The sequence below is a fragment of the Orbicella faveolata genome, unplaced genomic scaffold (assembly GCF_042242905.1).
Source record: "Orbicella faveolata isolate gen_17 unplaced genomic scaffold, um_ofav_v1 contig_12, whole genome shotgun sequence".
In the NCBI taxonomy this organism is placed as follows: domain Eukaryota; kingdom Metazoa; phylum Cnidaria; class Anthozoa; order Scleractinia; family Merulinidae; genus Orbicella; species Orbicella faveolata.
The window spans coordinates 29667505-29681120 of record NW_028301539.1 but is presented as its reverse complement, the minus strand read 5'-3'; the positions used below and the strand labels follow the sequence as shown (position 1 = coordinate 29681120).

The 13616-nt window shown below is 40.6% G+C and overlaps 1 protein-coding gene across 1 annotated transcript; it reads right to left on the bottom strand.

Annotated features, from left to right (window-relative positions):
• Positions 1–4622: 4622 nt before the first annotated feature.
• Positions 4623–10002, bottom strand: LOC110060456 (pyrroline-5-carboxylate reductase 3-like). Its single transcript, XM_089283233.1, has 5 exons — positions 9818–10002; positions 7401–7583; positions 6587–6728; positions 5884–6092; positions 4623–4939 (listed from the first exon to the last, which is right to left on the bottom strand). Exons 1-5 carry the CDS (start codon positions 9977–9979, stop codon positions 4784–4786), a joined length of 852 nt encoding a protein of 283 aa, XP_089139359.1. The 5' UTR covers positions 9980–10002; the 3' UTR covers positions 4623–4783.
• Between the last annotated feature and the right edge of the window lie 3614 nt (positions 10003–13616).

Here is a 13616-nt window from a genome sequence, read left to right as displayed (position 1 = left end):
TAAAAAAGATCTTTCAAGAGCAGCATAGTCAAGCCTATGGCACTTTCCAATAGTTTTCAGCAAATAATTATTCTTCAGCTACAGCAGTTTCCGCTCTTCCGCTATATCTCTGCAACAAACAAGGTTTTTTTGTCTTGTGGAAAGCGAAACCGGTGGTCACAGATCTGGCAAACGAGATCCATCTGACTTTCCCACGGATGATTAAAACAAAATGAAAACTTAATTCGTTTAAAAGCTAAACTAGATCGAAACTATCAACAACTTAAAAAAAATATTACTTTCTGTTCAGTGTAATTTTATAAAACACTTTTTATTCCATTCTCGTGGCCTGTCCGCATTGAGAAATTTGCAACACAATAACGAGCACACGATAAAAATTTGCATTCAAGAGAGCTGACGTCAAGCCGTGAAAAACGTGTTTTTCTTCCTGAAGTTTGCATTGAAATCAAGTTGCTTTTAAATCTCTCGAAGAAAACAATGGTTCTTCCTTGGGCACTTCACCTCAAACGTTAATTTGTGATCAATTATCGATTATTGTTGAGCATGTTCCGGTTTTCTCCATACAAATTACTTAATAAGTGGTGCAGGAAAACTACAGCAAGTATTTTTGTTTTAAGAAAGCGTTACCTCACTTATATTTTTAGTCGCTGCATTCTTGCATCTTTAGTTACGAAAATATCTTTTGGTGTGAAAATCACAATTGTCCAAATCAGTACAAACTCGTGAAAAAAACTAATTGGGTAAACATTGAAGATGCGAACGCAACTTCCTTAGCTATTGTAATCATTGGAACAATACTGGTCAATCAGAATGCCCTACCGAACAAGATTTCGTTCAAGTAATGGTGGAATCTTTTTATCTCGAGTCGAACTTTCTCGATTTTAATCTTAAAAGATTGTTCGCGCTATAAATTGCGTGGTCGTGCCAAAAAAATCAAGCTATATTCGACTGACTTGGTCTAATCGAGCCAAATATTCGGAGTTGCTTTGGTGCGTGCTTTTATAATGGCCTCAATTTTCCATTTGTCTTGTTCTCACACAATGCGGATATCCTGTGAAAAATTTATTCCATCGGCGGAAAAGAATCTGAAACACCAATTTTGGAGCGTTTCAATTTTGCAACTGCAGTATGATGAGAAAATCATATATACACGATTCACACCATTATACATACACACAAAAACCTATACGAAGAACAAAACCGATGTTCAATTGCAAATCAATATATTTTGATAACGGCATTAACAGACGAAATGAAATCCTGAAATCGTTTGAACAAGTTCAACCTCTTATTTTGACATCGACATAAAATATTAAACCACGTGGGTAGCCCGACTGTGAGCCGGTACCGAATAGGGGGGGTTTATTTCCCGGTAACCGCGCTCCCGGTAAGTCAGTAGGGAGTTTACGAAACCACGACGGCAACGGTAACGGGAACGTCACTGAACAAAAGGATTAATGAGCAGTACAATGGCTGTGTACGTGCGTTATAATTCTTGGTACATTTCTTTGCCTACCTTTGCAAGACAACAACGTGAAATGACCAAATTTTGCGTCGCCTGGAGAACGTGAGCCACGACGGCTAATTTTTAAAATTTTATTTCAAATTTATCGCTGTGTTCCGGATTTAGTTTTGCGATAGTTTTGACAGTGATAAACTAAGTAAATGACTTTAGAGTGTCGCGAGATTCGCAGGTAAAATATAAATCCGTTTTTTAATCGACGTTGTCCTCGGCGTCGCCGTCGTGGTTTCGTAAACTCCCTAGTTTGCCCTTTTGACGGCCTCATTCCCAGTCTTCTGGCGTCCTACAATTTTCTCAGAAGAGTCCGGCCGAACAAATGAGGAGGCGAATGGTAAATGCGAGACGGCGAGACAAGCGTTTTTCTTTGCGAGCCCGAGACATTTTGACTTTTTAGATTGCGAGACCGAGACTTCAAAGCGCTTTGAGTGCGAGCAAGAGACGTTCAGACTCCTAAAATTCGGGCCCCAGATTTAGTTGAGAGCTAGAATGAGCTTGTACAGCCTTAAGCCAGCTTCTTGGAACTGACTGGAACTGGAAATTCGATTATAACACACTACGTTATGATATCCTAGAGAAAAATAACTGTTTTTCTGGCGTCAAAATAGACGTTGCGGTAGGTTTTGTACCTTTTTGTGGAATTAAGACAATTTAGGAGAAGTTAGGATTAACTTTTTCTCGGAAAATTTGTAAGTTCCTTCATTGAAATTCAATATCAAGTGAAGCCGGAAGACGTCATTTATAAAAACAGATAAAGGAATGAATTGGGACTTCGAGACCCTTAGCCTTGCGAAAACTCGAGACTCCGAGACAGCTTCGTAGAAAAATCGAGACTGCGAGATCCGTGAAATTCGACTAAACTTTTACGAGACCCAGAGTTTTTGAAAGACCATTCGCCACCCCTAACAAATCAGCTTTCTGGTCTTGACAATTTATCATAGAGGGGTTAGGTATGACCTTTACGACAAACGGTAAACTTTTGCCGTCTGTCTTCAGCTGGTTTTACAGCAGAGTGAAAATATTTGAAATTTGCGGAGAATAGGAGAAAAACCCTTGGAGCTAGGCAAGAAGCAACAAAACACTAATGCCGCACAGGGAACCGGGCCAGAACCGAACCCGGGCCACATTGCAGTTCACCAACTGTACGACTCGTAGACCATTGTTTCACGACCCGTACGAGTCGTATTCAGCCATTCACGGGTCGTATCTGTTCGACAGTATTGGACAAGGGTGGCGCTCTCACCACTGCGCCATCCCAGTTTCCCAAATTATTATCTGGATTACGAGTAGCCCGCATTATTTTTCAAAGATCCTCTTAAGATTCAAAACTTCCCTATGGTTTGGGAACGCCGGAAGACACTTAAGCTCGATTACCAACCGCTGCTTGGGAAAGGAGCCCGCGCTCCTCACCAGACTCGAGAGAACGGGCGATGAATTTTTCTTTAGGAGTTGCATAATGGTGATTCATTAAACAAGGCCGGTGTGGCGCAACTCGCCTTTTATAGCGCAGGGCCAATACAATTGGGATTAAAGTTGCTTCAAACATATCCCAGTGTGTAGTGTCTTTTAAACTTACCAGTTGTTCAATCTTGGGGCACCGTCTCGACCAAGCGTTGTACGAGCCAATATTCGCAGTGTTGAAACTTTTTCATAAATCTACATAACGCTTATAATACTTACACATATACTGACATACTCTAAATACCGACAGGCCCGACAAAAGTAACCCAATGCAAATAAAAAAACAGAAAAACTGACCTCTGAATGCTAGCGTATTATACAACCGAACAGTAACAAGTTCCACGTCAGACCATAGCTAGACCTGGAAAATGGTATTCATTTTAAATGCAGTCCAGCAGCTAAAACAAAGCAATAGGTTTCCTTTTTCTTTTTATCCCTTATCTGGGAATAGACCACTTTGATTTGTCCAACGGTGGGTCCCGGTGCTAATTAACGGAGGAAAATTATGTAATATATTTGGCCTTTGTTACAAGCGATCATCAGAATTCACTTCAGCATCAATTTCAGGTTATTTCGACTTTCAAGCCCCGAAAGGTGGTATTGATGAACGAAAATATGTAAAATGTCATGCCACTGAAATGAAAACGGCCTCTTTAGAGATTGAAAACCTACGTATAGTTGCTGCTGATGAATTAGGCTGATTTAACAACAGGACGAGAACGTCAGATGACGACTGCAGGGGGCGCGGAATAACCTGGATTCTGTTCTAATTTGACCATATTTGGGTATTTGTACTGCGCGCGCCGTTGTCAAGTGACGTCCCCGTTCTCTTGCTAAATCAGCCTATTAACTGTTCCTGCACTGCACGCGCTCCCGAAAAACACCAACACTGACCCATTAGTAAGTGAAATAATTGCCGTGTATAGCTTTACACGGCAATTATTCTCATCTATGATGTCTTGTCCTCAATCTGTGTCTTGTCCTTTTAATGCACTGCATTAAAAACCATGTTGGTTTCGGGGGCAATTTGCCAAGACTGGCATGTTTATCTGTACTTAGAAAAACGTTGTTCTGAATTATTCACGTTTCGAAAACAAACATCTGCTAGTTAAAATACACCTTTTCACCTGTAAGTAAGGTATATAGATACATTAAGTACGTGCAAATAAACGAAAAATTACCTCATTTATTGCTGAACTGAAACACAGCGCAAATGTTCTTTGTACTCGGTATCAAACAATGTCCACCTCTACCTCTGTAGTTGCAAAACGAAGCTGTTCCTCACTCGAGGAGAAGTGTTTTGATGTTATTCTACCTACCGTACGCGACGTTTTACAGAATTTCTGGTGGTCTCATTCAAATGAACACCCCCTGTTGTTACTTCAACAAATGCAAACACATTTTGGATTGTTTCTTAGGCTTTATAACGGCACGGAACCTTGTCAAAAAGCCATTACGAAGTTGAAACATGCAAAATGTGAAGAATGTTTTGACAAGCGCACGCAGATGGCGAGAGAAGCAAGGGGAGGGGGGGAAGTTTGTCCAGCAGTAATGAGTGTCTTATTTTCTCGTAGATGGCTAATCCCGTGTCAATCATAAAACGCGTCAGAGACAAAATATCCGGCCAGAAACTGCCACTTGATAAGATTAGCAAACAGTGTTCTTTATTTATCGTTTTCATCATTATTATTATGATTATAATTTATAACCTAGGCTCGAGTCCGCGAGAAGCGCCGGCTCCTTTACCGAACAGCGGTTACCAATCGAACCTATTTATAGTTATCTTATAAGCTTGAGTCTACTTTATTTGCCTTGGGATTTTTGCAGTGCAGCCATCTCTGTGGCTCGTGTAGTTGATGTTTCCACAGCGTCGATCAGTGCACTTCTAAAGCTAGCTCTCTCAAGTGTCTGTACGCCCGCGATCGTTGTGCCACCAGGCGAACAAACTTCGTCTTTCAACTGAAAAGAGTTCAGACAAGCAAAGTTTTGTGAAAAATGTACCTCGCTTTTAAAACGTGACTACAGTCCAAAACCGGGATATGTAAGACTTCCAGCTCGGAAGGGTCCCGGGCCCAAATAGCTTACAAGCAGGCTCCAGTGTGTAGGTTGCACACTCAAGCGCTACTGGTTTTTCCCTTTGGTGCGCGAGCGAGCTGTTACGTACGACGTGTCGGGGACTCGACTCCATGCATACGCGCGCCGGCAAATCTCGTCGGTTTGCCGCGAGTGTGTGTCTTTCGCGGCTTCGCCTCTCGCAGTCTCGCGCCCTCGGCAGCCTGCTCGCAAGCGCTCTCTGACCAAGACCCTCTCGAGCATTGCGCTCTTTTTCCCCCAGTCCTCTCCGTAACCTGTAGGGGTTATGCGTCATCCATGTAAAAAAAAATTAACATAGGGATCTTCTTTCGATCACTTTCACAGTGAAAATGTTGGGACATACAGAATAACTCCAGCAAAAAGAAACTGACGAAGCAAGACCCTCTCATCTCAGTAGTTGTCCGAAAGACCATCTGTCGAAACATTTTCTTTGTTAAATGTCGCAAGCATGAAGCCATGCAAAAAGTACAAATTGAACTTTCCAGACACAAAAAAGGTCAGTATTTTACTACTTTTTCAGGCTAGCCTTCTATTTATTCCCGACTTGTAAAAACAAAAAGCCATATTACGATAAAGTCACTAAGGGTGCGTTTCTTTGGGAAAATCCAAGATTGAATTCTTAAATCTTAAAAAGGGATTGGGATTTTGCCTTTATTTGCTAAATAGATTAATCCAAGTGGTGCATCAAAGGAACCGTAAAAGGACAAAGATTCTTCCTTCCCTTTGATGCACTACCATCTGAGTGAGCATGGATTAATCTGTTTAGCAAAAAAGCGCAAAATTACAGGTGTTCACATACACTGTCCTACCTGGCCTGGATGCTTTCCTGTTTCTTGTACCAGTCGAGCTGCACCTATAAACGCCTGGGTAGCCAAGTCTGTCGATAAAGCTCTTGGCAATCCAACCCTGACACCACCATCACTCATGGCCTCTATTGCGAGGAACAAGAATGCAAGTCCACACCCGCTCACAGAGCTGACTGCGTTCATCTGGGACTCCTTCACCTCCACACACATACCTTTCGATAGTTGCACAAAGACTGTCAAGTTTAGAGTACAGTTGAACTTCCCGTATGTGAACATATTCGGGATCAGGTTAAAAATGCAGTGTTTGTATGTGGCTGGGACCATTACTAAGTGTGGAAAGAAGAGAAAAAGACGAATACATTTAAGGGGCTGGGTGGTGTGAAACATAGGCTGACCGGACGTGAGAGAGCGGCGAAAATTGAGCCTAAATGAAATGCTGAAGGTACTCTAATGACTACTCCATCACTAACAAGCCCCCAGGGCTATTGAGGCTAACTAAAGTGCTCTTCAGACGGCCAGCAACTGGCTTATTTTACTTGCTGAAAGAGTGCTTATCTGGAGCTGAAAGGTTGCAAGAAAACAAAGATTTCAGGTCATTTTTGAGGGGCTCAGGCCAGGAAGACCAAGTGAGCTTGATAATAAGACCACTTAGTTTTTCTGAGTGACATCCACAAAAAATCATAAAAACACTGAAAAATTTACCTACCACTTGTTTGAAGAAGTTTTTTCACCAGTTCTACATCCTTTGCTTGTACACAAGTTCCTTTACAGAAAGCAGAGACACCACACTGCAGGGCACATGCCAAATTTGGCTGCACTCGAATAACCCGGGTACTCGATGCTAAATGCTGGCAAACGGGAAGCAAAAGAATGAATAACTGACATATTTTTACTCTAATTCGCGGCAGGGTCTGCACACGTCAGCTCACAGGGTGGGAGGCTGATATGTGCCCTCAAGCAGACAGACAAGGGAACCCTTAATGCTCTAGCCCCTGGTAATGTTCTTAGTAGCCAAACAGCGATCAAATAAAAGCAAGTAGCTGTTGCCTTGATATAACCAGATACACTTAAGGCAGGCAAATGCCAACAGAGAAACCTTAGCCATCAAGGTTAGGGGTAATTGGGCGTGGGGCTAATCACCCCACCCAGATAAAACATCCACTTAAATCTTGTCAATTGCAAGGTAAGGTTGGGTGCAAAACAATTACCCACTGGTCCCAAGATGGTACTTATATTAGCTGGGTTGATGAACTGTAACAGAAAGGAAGATGGGTCTGATATCTTAGGCAAAAACCATGGCAACTGAAGCAACGGATATGGAAGCTTGAGAAAGAAAGCAAACATTTCAGCTCTCCACATGTAGAGGGAATTGGCCTCTTGACTGACTGTAATGCGCAAACAAGATTTACTCAGTTAAGACTATTTGTCAGAAATGGTATAATTTTTTCACGTTATCTATTAACCAATTTGTTAAAGAATTTGTCAAGGCAAGGTAAAACTGTTACATAACTGTTACTCACCGCTTCAATTACCACTGTAGTAATAGCAGTAGCCACAGAAACAACAAGGTGCTTGGATGGGTCAATAGATGACATAACCTCTTCGATAACTGGAACTATTAGGTGAGGTTTTACAGCTAAAAAGACGACATCTGAAAACTGAACAACCTCCTTGTTGTCCAGTGTTGTTTGACAACCCATATCCTTTAAAATAAAAGAAAAACATAAAATATACTGTAAAGAGAGTGATGCCATTTTCTTATTTGTCAGTCCTTTTCAACTGGAGATTTAAGAGTCATGAAAAACCTGGAAACATGTAACTAGATATAAGGAAATGGAAGAAAAACCTCAGGGCAAGGATGCAGATATCAATCATCAGGTATGGATCTAGCATAAATGGTGAACAATTTCCATAACAACTGCAGAATGGACTGCTTGGACTGATGCAGACTTTAACTTTTACAGTAACCAGCATGGAGACAGAAATAAGTGGCCACTGCAAAGAGGTGACTATTGTTGGGAAGTTTTGATTAGGGATTATTGAGTGGCTGGGATGATAAAAACCGTGGCCATTAAAAGGAGGTATGGGCTCAATTTGTGCTACTCTCTTGAGTATGACCTCTTGAACGAGAGCAGGCTCCTTTATCAAACATCTGCTAGTAATTGAGTATAAGGAAGGTGATAATAAGTAGAGGTTTAAATGTATTTCAATCTCGGTTTACAGAAGGGATTCAAAGAGCACAAAAATGGCCAGTTCCTGAGACATGAAGATAACCTTGCCTGTCTCGTTGCAGGAGGTTCTGATAGGTCCAGCGGCCAACTACTTGGCCACTGGAAGATGGATAAAGTAGGTCAGGTTTGAATGCTAACTGAGAGGATTGTGATTTGTTCTTTGGGAAGACATTTTATCCTGACATTCAGGGCTGCAAATATTTTTTTTCTCTTGAAAGAACATATGTCCTACTAAGACACCATCTTGGTTAGACAAAACAAATTGTGGTCGGACATCACCGAAAAAAGTAAGATTTACTCACGGTAGATTTTTATTCATCCTTACCGTAAAACAATTCACAATAAAAAAATTGTCCGTAAATCATCCCCAACCAACGGTTGGGATTTCATCAGACACGAGCAAATTTTAAATGGCCAATGTCGGATGACCGACTGTTATTTTCAGCCCTGGAAATTGGGCATGTGCGTATCATCACAGAAGGTTTAAAAGGGTATTTTTGTGATTCTTGAATGGCCCTATTTCTTCCCCAAGGAGAACTCCCAAACAAAAAGGACAGGGGTGCTTGCCATACCTTTCAGGGGTTCGAAAAGTGGTTTTGGTACGTCTTAGGGTGTTTAGCCTCAAAAGGTCCACAGAAGGAGCTTTTGCTGTACCTTTTATGGTACTGAGCCAAAAAAATATGACAGGAGATTATGTGTTATGTAAGAATTCGCACCTCTTAGGGGAGAAAAAATTTCAAGCCATGCCCGCAAAACAGGGTCTTGGTACCTCTCAAGGGTTCTTTTGAAATAATTTCCAGTGAGCACCACTGTCCATTTTATTCGGGAATCCACCCACCAGCTTTCTTCCCCATGAAATGCGAAATGGTTCGTTTTTTTTTTCCTCACAAACTGTGATTTCATTAGTAGCCCTGAACCGTGATTTTCTGGAATTATTTTCTGTAAAATGAGAAACAAACATATAATTCCCCATGAACCATTTTTGTGATTATGTCTTCTATTGTGTTTGACAGCCATTGTCTTGTGATAAGCATATAACCTGCATTGCACAAATCAACCTTGTTCCAGGGTCTCTCCTCTTCCTATCCCCCCTCCTCCTCCCCCAGAGCAAGAGAGGAGGACTCCCCAGGAGACAGGAAGAAGAGAGACCCTTGGAATGAGGTTGTGCAAAATTTCATTAGTTGTGTAAGTGAAGATGTCCCTCCTTTTTTGCAAGTTTTCTGCGAATTGTGAAAAACCGTTTTTTCCGTGAACCATGATCTAGACCCCCATCCCCACCCCAACCCCCACTTTACCACCCCCATCACACTCATAGGGCAACCTGAGCTGAACTAGAAAAATAAGCATATTCGTAGAGAAACAAAAAATATCTTGCCAATTTCCACCAACATGGTTACAATGACGACACATGAAGGACGTTGATAAAACCTATGACGGTCAAAATGTTGAAACACGTGGACACCAAGAAAGACATGTCCGTTACCGGGTGTTACGGACTACCCGCACATGAACATTTCATTATGCCGCAACTAAAACTTCGGGTCAATCAGTTTTTTCTTGAATAGGAATCACTTTTAACCAAAAAGGGCTACTTTTTAATCGGCCCAAATGAAAAGGCCCACAGGCTGCCTTCTGAAGCGTTGTTCACATGCGCGCAGTGCAATCAGAACTAACGCATTATTATCTGAAACAACTTATTATTTCACCTTCCAGACAGCCAGCGTTTTTGTAGTGGTAGCACTTGCAATAATGTTTTCTGCCTTGACCATTTCAGAGGTTATAAAGCCTCTGGCTATCGCCTTTGCCATGTTTCCCCCTCCGAGAAACCCGACCTTCAATTCGACCGCCATTTTGAAAATACTGTGCATAAACTCGTGCCCAGGTCTTTTGAGTCCAGCATCTCCCTTTTCCCGCGTTCTTACAAATCGGGAATGGCGATGGGAAAAAAGCGGATAGATTTTCGAGGTTGCCTCTGTTTCAAAACGAGACCTTGTGCAAAACCTTTCATATGAAATTGAGTTTGATTTGCATGAAACCAAATGAATGGTTTCACGCGAAGACTCGTTTTGACACAGGGGCAAAATGGCCAATTCAATGTAAGGCAGTGGCTACTCTGGGGCTCGCTGTCTTTTTCAATGGATAACTAATGCTTTGCGCGCGCGTCAGATATATGTTCAAACTTTTTTTGACCCGTTATCAGCAAAACTACGTGTGGTGACCAAATTCAGGTTGTTATGAAAAAACTATAATTGGAAAATTTTCACTTTCAATCGGTATTTCGATTTGATTCATTTTCGCAGTTGTCTTCGCACATTTGGCGTTCAGACGTCGCCTTGGTTACTTCTGTAGACCTCTGTAGAGTCGAGCAGGTTTAAGATGACGTTAGAAGAGTTGTAGTGAGTATCCTGGATGGTGTTTCAATAGTCACTTCCACTAGGCACATGAAGAAACTTAATTCAATCGGTTACCTTTGAGCTCATTACCTACTCTGAAAGGCGGTTCCTCTGGGGGCTTTCTCAAATAGCACGGGGGACCTAGCAAGAATGAAACATATTAGTTACAGTTGATGATTTATTTTAAAATGCCATCTCTAATTCCTTCCTGTTATTTTATTGGCTGATTGTGCTGTCGGGTAATTTCACACTGACAGAGAATCGACCAATAAAGAAACTTATGTTGACCTTGTGAAACCTTGAATTGGGCACTACGCGAAACGTAGCGGATTTCGCAAGAGGGGAACTTATATGTACATACTCGATCACAGCACTTTCATCAGATTCAACGAGTCTCAGTTTCACGATGGGGTGCGCCGCCTCGACGGTCTCTCTCAAGAAGTCTAAGAGTGAGGCACCGATCGTAAATAAATTTCTGCACACATCAAAACAGAAAGAACTCATTCGTCATTCGTGGAAATTGCTTCAAAAGAGACGGACTGAAATAGGAGTGAAGGTTTTCCTAATGTGAGTATGGTGATTGAACTTATTTTGTAACATGTAGCATCTTCGTACAATTTTTCAGTCGTTTTGATTTTGATTGTGGACTGCGCAAACGGTGAAGATTTCGGCGAGAAAGTTTGTTTTAAATTTAATTTAAACCTTACATTTCAACTTCAATTTTGTCCTTAACACAAAATTTGACGGCTTCCGTAATGTCTTAGGCCATAACGAATGAGAGGCCGAGCCTGAACATCACGAATTATAGCTAACTCGGTTAAGTCGTAACACATCCGGTGTGTACATTTTGTACTCGAGACCGTTAGCAATGCAGGCTCTCTATGGAAGCTTCCAGATTTCGTCAAAAAATTTTTTTTCTCAATATTTTTTCGCTGATTGTTCGGCATTATGTAGGTACAAAATGTGCTCAAAGTCGAGATACAAGCCATGTTCAATTTAGAAAATTTTCAACCAAAACAGAACACCGATTGAATTACTTATAGCTCGGTTGCACTATTATGGACAAAAAAAATACATATTTAAACTTGATAGATGTATATACATTGTACTATTTTCCCGATGCGATTTTGCTTAATAAATTGATTAGATTAATCAAATTTTCTAATAACTTTGCAAGTATTTTTTTAAACCTTTGAAAAGCTGCTGGTTTGATTTAACGGCAAATACTAACTGAAGTATACACAACATGTGTCTTATGAAAGAAAATGGAAAAACTATTATTTTATAAAAAATACGCCGGCAGTCATGATTGAATGATGATTGTAAAAACAAAGTTTCGTTGATCACGTATACTTTTAAAAGCTTTTTTCAACAAATCTGTGAACAAGTGATAATTTCAATGTCTTGATCATGTCGTAAAATAAATAAGATTGTTACTAATTAGTATTTTGCAACAGTTTTTCACCCGCCACAGTACAAGCAACGTTACATTTGTATTGCCGACGATAAAAGATTGCTCATTCAAATTGGATCATTACCCGAGATCAGAAGATCTTTTAAGCAAAATTAGTCTTTCGTTTTGTTCCGCTGCGGGTCGCTTATTTGCTCATTTACACAATTCAAGTTCGTTGAATGAATACTTAGGCGTGAAATTATTTTGAACAAGTCGAGACATTTAAATGAGCACACTTTCAGTAGTGCTGGCTGCCCTGATCGATCCCTAGGTCGTGACCGATAATAATGAACTAGTACGACAACTAACATCGTCTTCCTTGCTTGGGGGCGAAAGTAAACACGTTTTTCTTTTTCTGTATGCAGCTCAGGGTAAAGTCCAAATCGATTTACTATTTAGTGCTAGTAAAACCGCGGGGGTTAAGATAAGCAAATTTGTGGGCCGTGCAATTCTGCACGTTTGTCCAATTCGCGACCGATTCAGAGCGCGGGTTTCTCTCATTCGGCGCTAAGTGAAAAACAGTTGACAGGTAGAATGAAATTATTTCGGTGAAAACAGATCATTTTGTGCTTTCTGATTGGAATATTAATAGAAATGTAATTCTGAATCAAATTAGTGTCACATTTGACAAGAGCTTCTTAGGTAGGTACTAAAAATCCCCTGAACTCATTATGTCGAAATTACTTCGCGTGCGAATCTCGGCTTTTAAAATTACTTAACTTTGTTTCTTCACCGTTTAATATCGTGATAGTTCTATAAAAGTCTTACTTATGCGATTTCACTCGGATGAGATGTCAAAAGTTAAAACCCACTTATTTCCGCATTCAGTCATAGAAAGCGCACAGATTTTGATCTTTTTTTGCCTTGTGGGTATGTCTAAATTGCTTGTATTTTCTTCAAAATATTTCCTGCCCTTTCTTTGTTCCAAGGTTTGTACGTTGGTAGCCTTAGTTGGATTATGTTAATGGTAACAATTTATGTATCAGATAAAGATCTTGTTTGAATGATTTTCATGATTTCACTAATTTTATAAGCATGAACTAACTTGTCATTTTCGAAAAAAAAATTATCGGTTTTGTCATTACTAGTTTCCTATTAACAATCTGATTTGGCACATCTCGCAGTTTTTGTCAAATATATTGGCAAAACTCGCAAACTTTCTTGCCTTTGATTTCAGTAAAATTAAAATTAAATTGACTATCCTGTGTTTGTTTCGACGCTCCTAGTCCCTGTCCACACTACGCCAGAGATTTCACAGCGAAAACGCATCAAATGTTTTCCGTCCACACCACGCTCACCGGTCATTTTGGATTTGTGTTTGAGGAAAACTCAGAAAGGGAAATCACGTGATTATCATGACGTCATCGTTTTCGAAAAGCTCCGTTTTCAAAATGTTCCCCGTCCACAATAAAATGCAAAGCCGGCATTTTCAAACTGCTCCGATGGATTAGCGCGGACGGTAGGTCTAACCATAGAAATAAAGCTGCGTTTTCAAATTTATCCGGCGTAGTGTTGACGGTGCCTTAATTTACAACGTGCGTAAACATATTTCATTTACCAATCAAGCAGCTCATTCTTAACGACTGAAAATTCAAATTACGACGGGAACTTTTTGTATTAACCTTCCTGAAATAAAATTTGCGGCATCTGACGATATGT

Excerpts from the sequence above, each read along its gene's own strand:
- LOC110060456 (XM_089283233.1), bottom strand. The coding sequence starts at position 9,979 with ATGCACAGTATTTTCAAAATGGCGGTCGAATTGAAGGTCGGGTTTCTC. Across the intron at positions 7,584-9,817 it reads AAACGCTGGCTGTCTGGAAG|GATATGGGTTGTCAAACAAC; the intron begins GTGAAATAATAA and ends TTTATTTTAAAG. Across the intron at positions 6,093-6,586 it reads AAAACTTCTTCAAACAAGTG|GTATGTGTGTGGAGGTGAAG; the intron begins GTAGGTAAATTT and ends AACTATCGAAAG.